The sequence below is a fragment of the Ursus maritimus genome, unplaced genomic scaffold, assembly GCF_017311325.1.
Source record: "Ursus maritimus isolate PB19 unplaced genomic scaffold, ASM1731132v1 scaffold_14, whole genome shotgun sequence".
In the NCBI taxonomy this organism is placed as follows: Eukaryota; Metazoa; Chordata; class Mammalia; order Carnivora; family Ursidae; genus Ursus; species Ursus maritimus.
In genome coordinates, this window is record NW_024423786.1 from 42,017,908 (window position 1) to 42,034,161 (window position 16,254).

Genomic DNA, 16,254 nt, shown 5'->3' on the forward strand with positions numbered 1-16,254 from the left:
TCTGCATTTTGTCTTCTGGTCCATGTGAAATTAAAATCCTGCTTAATTAGGTGCACAATCTTGAGGAGTGGGCCATGGGGCAAACCGTTAACTTTAACATCTTCAGGAAAAATGGTTTCCTGAGGAGAGAGGGGTGTAGGAGGCAGTGTGCCAGAGGGAAGTGGAGGATCAGGATTTCCCAGGACCTCTGCATCCTTCCAGATATCCCCATTCACAAGTTCTCAGTCTGTCTCAATTCATGCTCTAATAGTCACACATGCTTTTTTGGCCAGCGTGTGCATTCAACTCATATTATAATTAAGACACCTGCCAATTTAGGCTCTGAATTGGTTTCCAACATTCTTAACCTGGCAGCTGCAAGTAATAGAGAGTTTCTTTCCAACATGGTCACAGAAAGGCTCTAAGTTTAACCTGAAGATAAAAATTTCAGTATTTGGGTTTTAGTTGAAGTATCTTAAACTAAAGTTTCTCCGTGCCTTCAGAAGCATCCATCCTACCTACTGGTTCTGGTGAGAGATGGCATCTTCCTGCCACCCATCACCCACTACTGGCCGGGCTCTGTCCTCATTGGACGACTGATTGTTTCATTACCAGTTCCCATGGGCTGCCATCTTCCCACTCCAGGACATGAGTGTGAGCCTCACCTCCATGGAAGTCTGCGTCTGCAACCTGCTCCCTAGCATTCCCTTCCAACTCAGTTAATTTTCTTGATTTATAAACATCCCCAGCTTCAGCTAAGAATGACTGCATGGGCGTGGTCTGGACAGCTTCCAGAATGGAAGGAGGAAGGGCCACCTGGCCTCAGGAGATCATGAAGCCTCTCTGTAGGCCACAGCCACGATAGGATCAATGCCTTCTGCCCATCTCTGTATGTCTCCGTTTGAGTTTTCGAGTTCCAGGTGGCCTCACTTGTGTCAGGCTAGGGTCAGAAGCCCCTGGGTCAGACAAGTCAAGGGGACCTGGGAGGGGCCTGATTGATGATCACTGTGGGAATCATCATGAGCCAGACAACCCCCACAGGTTGTGTCTGGAACAGTGTTGCTGCTGACAGGGCACGTTCAAACCTGAGGCTTTAAGGTTCTTAATTCAAAACTCACAGTGTTCTTGCTTCCAGACCTCTCACTCCTAATCTTCTGGATTTCTCCATTCCACACCCATTGTTGGTCTCTCCTCCCCAAACATTCACCCTCATCCCAAGCCTGCCTTGCTTAGCCCATTCCCCCAGCTCTCCTCAGGGTGTAGCTTCCTGCCTTTAAGATCCAGCCTCCTGCCTCCTTCTCCAGGAAGTTCTCCCAGAATGCTTACTCGACACCTTATTTTTTCTCTTTTTGCCAACTTCTTTTCCTGTGCTATATATCGTCTCCTTGTGTCACTCAGGATCCCTATGGGAAACAGCCGACACACTCAAATTGGGCAATTTGAGGAAAGTTTAATAAAGGGGCCATTTACAAAGGTGATAGCAGGGTGGGGGAAGACTGCAGCCCCCTGAGTAAGATGGGTAGCAGGGGGCTCATTAGCAGCTGTAAAGGGGTGAGGGGTGGGGGAAACAAGGTGGAGAGGTCCACCGAGGCTGGCTGGGGCCCACCGGGGCCCCAGTGATGCCTCAGGAGGGGCTGGGGGAATAAACACTCAGACCTCACTCTCCCACTTTCTCCCAACCTCCTGCAGGGGCTCCCTATGGGCTCAATCCAGAGCACAAGATAGAATGCCGGCCGCCTCCGTGCCGGGCAGCTTCTGGGGCACAGAGCAGGGTAGAGAAGGGCACAGAGTGGATCTGAGTGCATTGGCCAGGATGTCCTATACACTCTTTGATTAGGTAAAGCGTCATCTCATGGCCAGGAACCGAGGCTTTGTTTTATCTTTCCCTTCAATGCCCCCTCCACTCCCACCCCCATAAAGACCAGGGCAATGTAGATGTTCAGTAAATGTGACCAGCTGAGGCTGGACAGATGAACAGTCTCCAGACTGAGCAACACAGGATGGGCTCCTTCCGTTCTCCCTGGTCCTGGGCCAGCGGAGTCGCCGTTCTGATCGTCAGATTTCCGATCGCGGCCGGGGCCACACACACTGGCAGCCGGAACGGCTGGGTATTAAAAGATCCCACACAGGCCCTAGCAACTGTCTATTTCCACCCCGCAAACAGCTGCACGTTGAATCGGCGTTTCTCGCGGAGGCAGGCTCTGCTGTCCTGCTTTTCTCTGTTCTCTTTCATTCACACGCGTTTTTGGCATACCCATTGCTTTGGCTTGGGCATGGCCCTCTGGAATAAGATTTCGGTTTTGGTTTAGGAAGAGGTAATGGAATTTTAAGCCTTGAACTATAACCAGTTTACCAACATCCTACATCACGGAACTAGGAATTCGTCCAGATCATAATAAATCAGACCCGGGTTTCCTTTCTTCTGTCACTCCTTCTGGGGCACTCACTGCATTGCACACTTTTTAGGGATATAAATGGCATCCCCCAAAGTCTTGCCACACAGTTGGACCACATCAGATATAGACATTCCTGAGTTTCTTGCTGTAATATCAACACCTCACCTCCCCCCTAGCGCACGGGCGTATTCTCCACTTACTGAAAAGAGCAACCGACCTTCTGCGCCTCCGGCAAGGGCGGACGCCCCCTAGTGTCCACATTTCCCACTGCAACTGTGACCGAAGCTGGTGTGAGCAAGTAAAGCTCGAGCCTCAGCTTATTGAGGTCAATTTGCCAGGACCTCAAACTAAACCGGAAAAAAAAATGTGTCCTCTCTGAAAACTGAGTCTTTCCTCAGTTCCAAAGGTCTAGATTGAGAGAGGCAGCCGTTCTGATGGCATGGGGCAACGGCCAGTGGACTTAGCTCTTCCTTAGCTGGCTGGATCCCGTGCACAGAGCCTCTTCAACCAGGGTGACTCATACCAAGCAATGACAGGTGGAGTCATTGGCATCATTCTGGCAGGCTTGAGGTGAGAACCAAGCACCCACCTGGCTCCCTTTCTTCCCCTCCAGGGGAGGGGACACCAGCAGCCTTCTACAAAGAACCCCTTGTCAAATATCTCATTTTCATCAATGCAACCTCTGTTCTCAATATAGTTGGGGGGGGGTCTAAGGTATCATAAAACCTGTTTTTACAGTTCCTGTGTAAGTTCTGCTTATAGTCTACTTTGGAATACAACATCTATGGAGTTCTGCTGCCTCAATAAAGCTTCCAGTGTGCTGCCTGGGTACATACTGTTAGCCTTTGGCATTGGAGAGCAGCGTTTGGCTGGTACACCACCTAACCTTATTTTGTGGGGACCCTGCTTCCAGCGTCAAGGTAGGACTAGGCTGGGCATTGAAGCAGCTTGTCTACAGACCTCACAATCCAAGTTCTCCCCCACGATCTGGTCTCCCTTGTCGTGGCTATGCCTATCAGAGCCCCAGATCCTGGGCCGCGGCATGGGGGATCAGGGGTCAGGAAACTTCTTCTTCTTTTTTTTTTTTTTAAAGATTTTATTTATTTATGTGACAGAGAGACAGCCAGCGAGAGAGGGAACACAGCAGGGGGAGTGGGAGAGGAAGAAGCAGGCTCCCAGCGGAGGAGCCCGATGTGGGACTCGATCCCAGATCGCCAGGATCACGCCCTGAGCCGAAGGCAGACGCTTTAACGACTGCGCCACCCAGGCGCCCCAGGAAACTTCTTCTGTAAAGGACAAGAGGATAAATTATTTTAGGATCTCTGGGGGGTCCGGTCTCTGCCCCAATTACTCCGCTCTGTCATGATATGCAAAAGCAGCCACACACACTTTATAAACCTAAGAGCGTGGCTGCGTGCCAGTGAAACTTTATTTACAGAGCGGGCGGTGGGCTGTTTTTGGCTCGTGGGTCACAATTCACGGACCCCTGGAAGAGACCAGTGGATGGAGAAAGACGACACACTAACTCTACTGGGGACTTACCTGGGCAGAAATGGAAGAAAATCCCAGTGAAGTTCTTGAAAGCCCACAGCTATGAAGGACAGGAACCTGCTTTGTTAAGCACCAGACTTTAGAATTTTAGCTCTGGATTTGAAGGAAATCTCAGAAACTCAAGCTGGAAATGGATCGCCTTTTCTCAACCAGCAGAGTGTGATGCTCAACACAGCGGAGGAGGGGCAGGGAAGTCAGCGCTGAGGCACGTTCGAGACCACCTGCCATTGTCAGGGTCACTCCAGGCTTGCCACAGGGGTCCTCCCTACTGCACTTTTCTGCCTTTGTGCCTTCCCACAAATTGACCCACCTGCCTGCACACCGCGCTCACGCCCACCCTTTGCTTCATGGAAAGTTGTTCACAAGCCTGTTCAACTATGCGGCCAATGTGTTATCCCTCAATCCCTCCCCGAGCGTGCCCAGCTGGCTTCTGACATCCAGCATCCACGTCGTGCTGCCTGGGAGCTTTCTGCAAAGCTGGGTGGGCCTCTGCCAGAGCCAGGCAGGCCGGAAGTGCCCGGGAATTAGCATCCCCCAGGAGCCGCCATCAGCCAATGACTCGCAGGGGTGCAGTGTAAATACCCCGACCTCCTTCCCCCTCCGATGGAATTGCTGAGTGTGAGTGACAGTGTTGCCAGGAGTTTTCTCTTGGTGTTGAGCTCCAGTCACCCCCAGTGGAAGGTACGTCATAATGAACCCTTTGTTGGCATCTCCCCATTGCTATCTTACTTCCCCGCTCCCTACTGGAGTTCCCTGCACTTTCCAAATAAATACTTTGTTCTCAAATCCTTGCTCAGATCTGCTCTTGGGAGAAGCCAACCTAGGCAGAATGTGACTTTCTCTGGGTACTTTTCTTCAATGCTCCCTTCTACCTCCTCCTGCAGGAGAAAGCACCCATTGTGTTTCCTTATAGTCATTGGCTTTGGATGAGTCCCTTCCACCGAACAGCGAGCGAGTTTTCTAGAAGTGGGTCTTATTCATCTTTGCATCACTGGTGTTTTCCCCTAGTCTGTCGTACAGGGTTCAAGATGTGTGTTGACTGGCCCCCGGAAGCTTGATGTGGTGGTAGAATGGATGCAAAGCGGGCAGTTGGGGGGGGGTGTCCGTGCTGCATGGCTGAGCCCATGTAGCTGCTATGAGCTGTGTGTGGCTATTTCAATTAAAATTGAATACAAATTAAAAATCCAGTTCCTCGGTCACAGTAGCCCCATTTCAAAGGCTGCACGTGGCTAGCGGAGATCCTATTGGACAACACAAGTATAGAACACTTCTATCCCTGGAGTTAGTTCTATTGGACAAGGTGGGGCTGGAGGGCCAAACGGAGCACACCGAGTCCATGATTTGGTAATGTGCCCTTCTGTGTGGGTCACAACGCTCCTAAAAGCTTTCAGGGACCTACGTATATGACCAAGTACTGATATCCTGCACTCGTGCTCACCTAAGGACAGACACTACCTCACAAGACAAGAGAAACCCGTGATGGATAGTTAAGCCTTCAGATGATTGCTTTATTTACGTTCTGGTTGAACCACAAAAAAAGGCAAAAGGTACAGCAGAGTTTCCAATGCCCTCAGAGCTGGTAGAATGGATACCACATCAGAAGAGCAGCCTCGCCTTTTTTTTTTAAATATATAATTCTGAAGTTTTGTTTATGTTTTCAATTGGTAACGGTCCCACAGTTCAAAAACCAAAAAGCACAAGGGTATTCGGAGAAAAGTCACACCTCTCCTATTCTCCACCCTCATCCCTCCCTAAAGATAACCAAAGGCTACTGTTTTCTTTCCTATCCTTTAAGGGATGGGCAATGTACCCAAGCACAGCGAATAATCTGTTTTTTATTTATTTATTTATTTATTTATTTATTTATTTATTTATTTATTTATTTATAACATAGGATACATTCTGTTTTGTCTTTGCTTTTTTTCCGCCAGTCAATTCTATATTGCTCCCGGGGCTTTGACCCTTCCTTCACCGCTGTCTCTTGGCCAAATTCTTCTCTAGATTCTTCTGGCACCTCTCTTATCTGCCACTGACCTCTCCTTGCCTCACACATGTCCTTCTCTTCTAACCAACTCCCTGCATGGTTCTGGGGTCGCTACTCTATCCTGTGTTACCGGATTTATCTTCCTAATGCACCATGGTGATTATTATTCTCCCCTGCTCTAAACCCTTCAGTAGCTCCCTTTGCCTGCCCAACAAAGCCCTCGATGCTTTGCCTGAAATCCATAGCCCATCCCAAGCTGCCCACCCCACCCTCCCGTCCTCACATGTGCACGCCCTCCCCCCTCACCTCTGTATTGGGCATTCCACTGGCTTCCGGTGCCTCTCCCAATCCCCTCCCTTTACAAATCCTGCCCTTTTTAAAAGACCTGCTCAAAAGCTACTTCTTGCTTGAAGGCTTCCTCCCTCAGATTACAGCTGGGAATGGTCTCTCCCTTCCTGGCCCAGGCAGAGCATTGAGTGGGTTTCTCTTTGTTCTGGAGTTACTTGTTTCTATCTCACACCTCCTACCAGATGGAAGGTTTTACAGGGCAGGGATTGTGTTTCTCTTAGGCACTTTTTGCATCCGTCACTTAACCTAAAGCAATGCGTGCTTCTTGTCTGTATCACCTAAAACACAGCTGTCGGATGAATGGTGAGTCAGGTGCTTAAGAGGACGGTGTGTGCACATTTCAGGGCTCCAACAAGTTTCTGCAAGCAAGGCCGTTCTTCTCTCTACTGAAAATACCAAATTGCTCTTCTTCTACTGAGTTCCTTATACGAAATCTGATCATTTGGTGTAAACAGGAAATCCATTCACTAATCAGCATACTTGGGGAGCACCTGGCTGGCTCAGTCCGCAGAGCATGCAACTCTTGATCTCCAGGTTGTGAGTTCAAGCCCCACGTTGGGTGTGGGGATTACTTAAAAATAAAATCCTTAAAAAAAAAAAAAGAGTACTCGGAACAAGGGTGACATGCCATTATGTTGCTTGAGAGTACATATACATAAGCTAAAAAAAAAAGAAGAAGAAGAGAAAAAAGCCTTTCATCAAGCGAGGACAGAGCTAGGCATGGTAAAAGGATTGTGATTGATATATTGTATTTTGTGAAATATGTTTCATTTATGCAATAGCTGGCTGAAGTTAAGGTTTAAAAGTAAAAGGATTTACCTGGTAGTAGCTGCGTGTAGTAACTATCTAACATTCGGGGCATCACAATGTATGTAACTCTTCAGAGAACCAGCAAAGCTCTGCATTTCCAGGTCGACAGTAAGTGAACTGACTAGCCAGCGACCCCTGGTAATGCCTGGGCCACGCACTATACTGACACTGTTGTGTATATATCGTAATGTCTTTAAGAGTTTCAGCATGCAGCTGGAAGGTGAAAGGGCTGGTGTCGAGGTCAATGTGATTGACGTAACATGTTTGCTTCATGGGTCCAGCACATAGGTCTTAAAATACAAATGACAATTCCTGCTCCCCTGTTGATGGGGATGGAGAGCTTGCTCTGTCTGACTTCTCGCTGGGAAGGAAGGGGATGTATTTGCCCAGGTAGGTGGCCACGTGCCTGCGGAAAAAGTGGCAGAGATGATTCCGGAACCTCTCCCCGACGAAGGCGTAGATGATGGGGTTGACGCAGCAGTGCGTGTAGGCGATCACCTCCGTCACCTGCATGGCCACGTCCAGCTGTTTGCTCTGCTCACAACTGGCCTCAAAGAAGATCGTTTGAAAAGCAGAGAGAAGGAGGACCAGGTTGTAGGGTGTCCAGAAAATGAAAAAGACCACCATGATGACAAAAATGAGCCGGATGGCCTTGTACTTTTTCTTACTGGGGCATCTCAGCAGCGTTTTAATAATTCCAGAGTAGCAGACACCCATGATAAGCAGAGGCAGAGCAAGACCCAGGATATTCATTCTCAGAGCATGGAAACGCTTCCATTTGTCTTCTTGGTCTTTTGGGTAAAGAGGCAAGCAGACAAAATGTTGGCCCTCGTCTTGGGACTTATGGAAGATAAACTCAGGGAGGGCTGCTAGCCCTGCCAGGCCCCAGGTGAGGACACTCGTGATGACACCAAAAGTGACAGTCCGGGCTCGAAGGGCAAACACGGCGTGGACGATGGCCAGGTACCTGTCTACGGTCAGCAGGATGATGAAAAAGATCTCGCTGTATAAGCCCACGTAATAAAGCCCAGAGAGGAGCTTACACATGAAAGCGCCAAAAACCCACTCATTCCACCCAGCGTAATGAATCCAGAACACCAGGGTGAATAGAAAGAGCAAGTCCGAAATAGCCAAGTTGAGCAGGAAGATGTTGGTCATAATCTGGAGCCTCTTGTATTTCGTGAGTATCAGAACTACCACAGCGTTGCCCAGCAGCCCGACCACGAACACCAGGGAGTACAGCGGGGGCAAGAACTGGGATCCCAGCTGCCTGATGTTGACTTTCTCACATGGCAGCGAGTCCTCGTAGTCGAAAACCGTGGTCTCCGTAGACTCGTCCATGGTCTTCATCACTGCCGTGAAGGCCTCCATTATTTTGTCCCTGTGATAGAAAAACAACAACGATAGCAAAAAACACCAACCGCACAATTAGGCACGATCAGCCTTGGTGAACCATAACCACTGATTTATCCATTTACCCATGAAATCACAGGCGATTTAACAGCCTCGACATTTAAAGTTTCTTCGGCGTGTATTTCAAAGGTATGTCGGAGATGCTGGGCGGAAGTGGCAGGAACGAAAGACGTGACGTTTTGAAAGTCAGCGCAATTCACGATGGGAAAAGACACAGAAATGTGAGGGATGGTGGTGAAGAATGGGGATGTTGATTTCTGCAAGCATTTGAGGGAGGAAATACAAAGCAGGAAAAAACAGACTGGGGAATGAGAACAATAATATTATGGTGATTATTATTGCTGTATCTTTTCAGGCATTTTGAGTTTTATGTATTATAGTTTATATATGACTTTCAAAATCATCTTCCAGGGGCACCTGGGTAGCACAGTCGTTAAGCATCTGCCTTCGGCTCAGGGCGTGATCCCGGCGTTCTGGGATTGAGCCCGCATCAGGCTCCTCTGCTGGGAGCCTGCTTCTTCCTCTCCCACTCCCCCTGCTTGTGTTCCCTCTCTTGCTGGCTGTCTGTCAAATAAATAAATAATATCTTTTAAAAAAATCATCTTCCCTATTTAAAAACCAAATGCTAATAATAATAATAGTAATAATAATAGTGGTTGTTATTATTACAAATAACCTCCCCTCTCTGTGGTCCCTTAACAGGGCGCTGTTCATCACAGCTGATAGGGAAATCGAACCTTAAAGAAATTTAGTAATTTACCCCAAATCCTCTAACAAGTAAATATAAAAGTTTAGGCTAGGTCTTCGGTATCTATGAACAATTCTTTTCTCACTCGATTCTAATGCAGTGACTTGCAAGTTTACCTTTTGAAGACTTCACCATTATAATTATTATTAACTAGTGTGACACAGTTCTAAGCAACAGTAACCCAGGCTGCTGCCCTTGACCTGCTCCTGCTAATGCTGAGATAAGCCAGTCCTATGCCAATAGCAAACCCCTTGGAGTTCCTCTTTCATAAAGGGAGGGGTAGGCCAATGGAATTTCTTAGAAGATTTGATATTTTTTCAAACTAGGATCCCTAGGGCCAGTGGCTGCTTTTCTTTTTTCTCTTTTCCTTTCTTTTCTTTTCTTTTCTTTTCTTTCTTTTCAGATTTTATTTATTTATTTGACAGAGAGAGAGACAGCCAGCGAAAGAGGGAACACAAGCAGGGGGAGTGGGAGAGGAAGAAGCAGGCTTCCAACAGAGGAGCCTGATGTGGGGCTCGATCCCAGAATGCCGGGATCATGCCCTGAGCCGAAGGCAGACGCTTAACGACCAAGCCACCCAGGCGCCCTGAGTGGCTGCTTTTCTTAAGATTACAGACTTTACTGGAGAAGAAGGAAAAACAGACTAAGAAGGAGTTCCACGGAGGGCAGTGAATCCCTGCACTGTTTCCTTGGAAGAAGTCCTACTGTCTTTCTTCTTCCTCTGAGGAAGGGACAAGTGTGAGGACATGAATATATGTCAATGGGCATTTCTCAAGGTAAGTCTTAGAAATGCAATAATTGGAGCCAATGGCAAGGCATTATCTTTGCTTCTTAATAGAATACTGGGACCCCAGTGGTCAGCACCTGTCAGGGTCCTGTGTAGTCAAAGGGAGAATGGACGTGGGCAAGAGCCATTCCCAGCCATTCCTCTCACCAGCTGTAGGACATGGGCGAGAACTGAACTTGGAGCCTCGTTTACTTATTCCCAAAATGAGGATCATGATACCAACTGAAGTTGTGCTCAGGATCGAATAAGATAAAACAACAAGAACAACAACTGTATAAAACTGGTAGGAAGTGGGACTGAAAGAAAAGCCAAGAGAAGCCATTTCATATAAAATCAGGAAGGAAGTCGGGTCTCTTGGATAGAACTTGATCTGTTTCCACGGCTCTGTCCTAGTACACCCCACTGATCAGTAACACATCCAGGCTTTTGAGGTGGAAGATGGGACTGAAAACAACTGATTTGTATGATCTTATCAGCCTTCTTATTCCTAATGGCGTAATCCACAGCCGCTGAGAAAAAAATACCCATTATTTTGTCTGTTACATAGTCACAATCACAGAGAGCATCCCTCTCTAAACGTTAGTGGCTAAAGCAAAAAAAGAAAAAAAGAAAAGAAAAAGAAAAAAGAAAAAAAACAGAGCTGCCTGCTTCAGACGGCAAAAGCATAGTAGCCTACACTTAATTATTTCTAATATCTTTCCTTTTCTCTGAGACAGATCTAAAACCAAGTCAAAGTAAAAAAAAAATCCACTAAGGTTTTGTTTGACGCGATAATTATGTCTTTAATTCATGTGTCCACTTTCAACACAACCACAATAAAAGTATAGACTCTTTTTGGGGGCTCTCGAGTGCAACACACAGGGAAACATTCAGGTTCTCTGCATCAGAAGCCAAGTCCTTGGTTTCTAGTTACATGGGTCAGAGATATGAAAACTGAAATGGTTTTCAGTCCACATCAAAATGACTATTTCAGTCTGAAATAGTCGAGAGGTTTGAATAAGCCTCTTAAAAGTGTCTTTTTTGCATTTTGGAAATATGGTAAGAGAATAGTAAGCAAACAGCACCAGTAATAAAGAAAGGCAAAAGCAAAGTACAAACCACCCCAAATTCCCCGTTTCTCTATGCAGATATGCATACATGGATACAAGTTTCACCAAGAAAATGAGTTCATCGTACTTTAGCTGGTTCACTAAAAAATTGCTCACAGTACAACTCAGCTGTGCAATGCAATGAAGGTCCTTTAGTCTCCAAAACAATTTGGATCTTACCAACTTTCCACTGGGAAGCAGGAAAAAGGATTCACAAATTTTAGTCCGAAGTGGTTTAAACTTAGCCTGACCCATTCATTTGAAGGATGACTTTAGTTCTGCTCATCCTCTTTACGTTGCCAGTTTATTAATTTGGGTTTATCTTCTCGTGGGTCCTTCCTAAGATGGCAGTGCAGATATGCGGGAAGGGCCAGCATGGGCAGAGGGGGACGAGGGTGCCTTGGTCTCCTGTCGGTCCTGTTTCTGTGGCTAGCGTCTGCTGAGAAAGGACGACCCAGTCCCAACCCTGAACTTTTGGCTGGCATCCGCCTCTTTGTAGCGAACGGCCTCGTGATCTACTCATTCTCAGTGGTGTCTGGGCACAGTGACCTCTTCAGCTCTGGCTGGAACAGAGGACCCTCTCTGTTCCTGCCGCAGGATCGGGCTTCTGGCCCAGGCTAAGCATCTTCTCTTAGACAGACACACGGCTCCTTGACTCCATGTTCGTACCAGGTACAAACTAAGGGACACTCAAGGGTACAAACTAAATTATTTTTCTGCCTGACCACCAGCTGAACCGCGCCAGCCACCCATGAGGGTATGGAAGTGACTTGCAGAGAGACATCGTCCCGGAGGGTCCCCCTCAATTGATCAAACAGCCCTTCGCAGCCCCCAACTCTGGTCAAAGCCTGGGTGGGGAAGATAGGAAGCTACAAGCATGACTGCTTCCTTATGTGACCTTTGACTCTCTGTCACAATTCCTGGAGTCGGAAGGAGACGAGCCTTCCCCCCTCCCCCCAGATCTTCCACGTTTCGTGGGTAATATGTAGTGGCTACTCTCCATGGGAACAAGCAGAGTTCTACCTTCACCAATTTAAAATTTTAATGAATGTGGCAAGGCTGAATGGAGAATAAACATCTAGAATTAGAGATGCTTCTTTTTTTTTTTTTTAAAGATTTTGCTTATTTATTTGAGAGACAAAACGAGCAGGGAGGAGGGGCAGAGGGAGGGAGAGAGAGAGAAGCAGACTCCTTGCTGAGCAGGAAGCCCGATGCGGGACTCGGTCCCAGGACCCAGAGATCATGACTTGAGCCGAAACCCAGAGTCTGACACTTAACTTACAGAGCCACCCGGGCACTCCTAGAGATGTTTCTTTAGAAAATATATTGAAGTTTGGAACGCCACTGTAATCATCCAAAAAAAAAAAAAAAAGTAATTGTTGCCCCCCAGTGCTGGTGAGGTTGGAGCGACCCTGGAGCAATTATACGTTCCTGATGCAACATAACTTGGTTCAATAAATTTAGGAAATCGTGTACAGAGTAAGAAGCAACAAGATACACATGGCTTTGATCCAGTGGTTCTACAGCTGAGAAGTGACCCTAAGGGGAAGAAGTCCACCAAACCAAAACAGGATGTTCACTGTGGCCTCGTTTTCATGATCTAGAGAAACAAAGAAATGGAAACAGTTTAAATGTTTGACAAGTGAAGGAGACTTTGGATAAATTGTTGCCCACTCAATGCAATAGATTATTATGTAGTCATTAATAAAACTAGGTTTGGCAGGGCGTGAAGGATCTGCCCTCGGCTCAGGTCATGATCCCAGGGTCCTGGGATCAAGCCCCGCGTCGGGCTCCCTGCTCTGCGGAGAACCTGCTTCTCCCCCATCTGCCCCTCCCCGCCGCTCCTGCTCTCTCTCGCTCCCTCTCTTTCAAATAAATAAGATCTTACAAAAAAAAGAAAAAAAATCCAAAAACTAGTTTTGGAGGGGAACCTGGGAGGCTCAGTCCGTTAAGCTGAAGTGTCGGACTCTTGATTTCAGCTCAGGTCCTGATTTCAGGGTCCTAAGATTCAGCCCAATGTCAAGCCCCGTGCTGGGTGTGGAGCCCGCTTTAAGATTCTCTCTCTTCCTCTCCCTCTGCCCCACTTTTTCCCTCTCTCTCTATTTCAAAAAAAAAAAAAAAAAAAAGGCAATGGGCAAATGATGAAAATAGTTGTAGAAGGGAAGTGGATGGTGATCCTGTTTAAAGTTGCAGGATGTGGAATGTTCCTATAGTCCCTTAGCCATTAAACCGTAACAACAAAGCAAGCGGCTTCCAGCAGACAGTGCTGGAGATTTGGCAAACACATTCTCTAAAGGTAACTGGGTTGAAAACGTGGGCAAATGACAAGACGGAGGGTTTAGTCATCAGAACCTGAAACCACAAACTGAGATCTAAGAAACTTGAAGTGGAAGTCACACTAGGTAGAGCATTTGAAATTTGTTTTAAAGATCTTAAGGTTTGGTTCTCGTCCATCTTGGGTGGAGTTAGCGTGAAAACCACCAGCCCCCCGGGGGAGGGGAGATTTTTCTTAGAAATGGCTCTGTAGGTCTTGAGACCTGAACTGGCCGGGCTCCACGGAAGGCTGAGAAGCCCTTCAGATGACCTGGCACGCACATGCCTGTGGATATGTGGGCGGTGTAGACACCGGCTCCCAGGATGCTTCTGGTTATCCGGTGTGTAACACTGTCACTCCCACATTTTCCTCCTTCCCGCTCTGTGAGTCTTTTGAGCAGGTGCTGAAGTTGGAGGAGAACCACGGGGCCCTGCTCTCCTCCTGCTGGCCCCAGACATTCAGCCCATGTGGCTGGACTCTGTGTGTTGATGTACCTGAGTAAACATGGGTTTACAGTAATTCGCACCTCCCTGCCTTTGAAGGAGAGGAGATGGTTTCCCGGCACCCTCAGACACCTCCCCAATGCAAGCCGGAGCGTCTCCTAATGAGGGTCCACTCAGAGAGCCTTGCTCAACTCCAAAGACATCCCGCAAAAACCAGTGAGCTGTGACCCCCACTCCTTTGTCTCGAGCACCAGTCCACACAGTGCCTCTGAATGGAAAAAATACTCCTTTTTCAGCCTGGGTCAAATAATGCATATGGTCAAATTCTCGGATGCATTCTTTTTTCCTTATTGTCAATAACCACCTGCGAAGGGACAAAAGAGCGGGAAGAAAATGGTCTCTGAGTTCGGGAAGTTTACTTTCTTTACGCATAACCAGTGTGAGATGAGAGTCAATGATAATCGAGCCTTCCTGAGGCCAAGCACTTTACATATGTTTGCTTGATCTCACAACTTCGCAAGGTAGGTTTGTATATCCCCATTTTATAGATGAGCAAATAGAGGCTTGGCAAGGCTCGATCCCTCGCCTGAGGCTATTCTGTGCACGGCAGAGCTGAGACTTGATCCTGTGTCCTTTTGCCGTAAAGCCCACACTGTCATGCCTTGGGGTTCCATTTTAGGGAGGACCTCCACATCCCGAGATCACATGAATGTTTACATATATTTTGGTATCTTTGTGGTCCCATATTTCACGCATATAAATCTCTAATCTGTTTTTAATTGAGTTTGATATGTGGCATGAAGTGCATTTCCATTTTCCTTCACTATAAATGGGTGAATAACCACTGCGTCCTCCGCAGGCTGGAAACGTCACCTTTGTTATATATTCTTTAATATTCCTGATTCTGTTTGTGAACTTTACATTCCACTCCTCTAGTCTCTTATTTTGGTGCCAGAAACACTCTTTTCATTATTTGGATATATTAGGTCTTTTACGTAGACTGTCTGATTATGCGGCTCTCTTTCATTGCTCATTTCCGAATATGTCTTGTCAGAGTTTTCTGTCCTATTAGATAAACTTTAGGATCATTTGGTTAATTACTTATAAAGATATACTTTCGAGTGGAATTATATTACATTTATAAATAAATTTAGGGAGAATTGATAACTTTGCAATATCAAGTTGTCGTGTCTAGGAACATCATATGCGTACTTACTGTACTTACTACAGTTCTTTTAGTTATCAGGCTTGCACATTTCTCATTGTTTTTATCTATCGGTTTTGGTTTTTTCTGAGGTTACCTCGAATGAGATATTTTTTTCCCTAATGAATTTTCTGATCAATGGTGGGTATGTAGGAAAGAAAATAACTTTTTTTTTTTTTAAGCTCATCACCTTACTGACTTTTTAAAATGATTTCCTTGAGGACTCTTAAATAATCACATTAGCTGTGAAACAGGGCTAACATTATAACCTCCTTGTTTATATTCCTCCTCTGTTTTTCTCACCTTGTTGCTTTCGTTGGAATTTCCACAGTGATACTAAGTAACAGTGATTCTTGATTTTAATGGGACATGATCCCCCCAGCCTTTCAAAGGCTCCAAAGCACAGATTAATTAACAGGCCCTTCATTGTCCTCTAGGATGGTCTAATGTTGATCAAAGCTCTTGAGAATTTCAGTAAGGCTCTTCAAGAGTGGATGGCAATTTATTTTTTTTTAATAAAGATTTTATTTATTTATTTGACAGAGATAGTGACAGCCAGTGAGAGAGGGAACACAAGCAGGGGGAGTGGGAGAGGAAGAAGCAGGCTCATAGCGGAGGAGCCTGATGTGGGGCTCGATCCCAGAATGCTGGGATCACACCCTGAGCTGAAGGCAGACGCTTAACGACTGCGCCACCCAGGTGCCCGTGGATGGCAATTTAAAAACTAAATCATTGGACATAAGCCTGAAAAAAAAAACAAAAAACAAAAAACAGGAGGCTTTCTGAATACTTGCGTTCTTTAGGGGATGAGAAAATTAACATTTTTTTTTGTTACACCTGTTTAATGTTCTTCCCAGAAACTTATTTCATATGATTTACTTTTCAAGACAGCTGTGAGAGGTAGATGTTTTTTTTATTCTTATTTTATGGCTGAAAAAAAAAACTGAGCTCAGGAAAAAGAAAAATTGAGCTCAGAGCAATTCCATAACTTAATGACACAGAGAGCCAATGGCTAAGTTGGAACTTGAGCCCAGGTGTTCTAGGCTTTCTACAGCCGCACCTGCCCGTCAGCATCCACCCACTGGGTGGGGACCTTCAGTGTGACAGCGAACACCTTTCTCAGTTTCAGCATCGCTTCCTCACCGTGGACGTCTACTGTACGTGGAAGTCATGACCTTCCCCCCCCCCC

At 46.5% G+C, this 16,254-nt stretch overlaps 1 protein-coding gene across 5 annotated transcripts in view; it reads right to left on the reverse strand.

Moving 5' to 3' along the window:
- Positions 1–5,408: 5,408 nt before the first annotated feature.
- LOC103674890 (C-C chemokine receptor type 3) overlaps positions 5,409–16,254 on the reverse strand; it is a 19,535-nt gene continuing 8,689 nt past the window's right edge. For 2 of the 5 annotated variants that reach the window (XM_040628925.1, XM_008703882.2), the window contains one exon: positions 5,409–8,449. In XM_040628925.1, coding sequence (XP_040484859.1) covers positions 7,360–8,449 — 1,090 coding nt within the window. In that variant the 3' untranslated portion in view covers positions 5,409–7,359. Of the gene's footprint in view, positions 8,450–8,546; positions 8,959–10,777; positions 12,705–16,254 lie in introns of those variants that run through there. The other 3 variants (XR_005834569.1, XR_005834570.1, XM_008703890.2) reach the window with 2 other exon arrangements.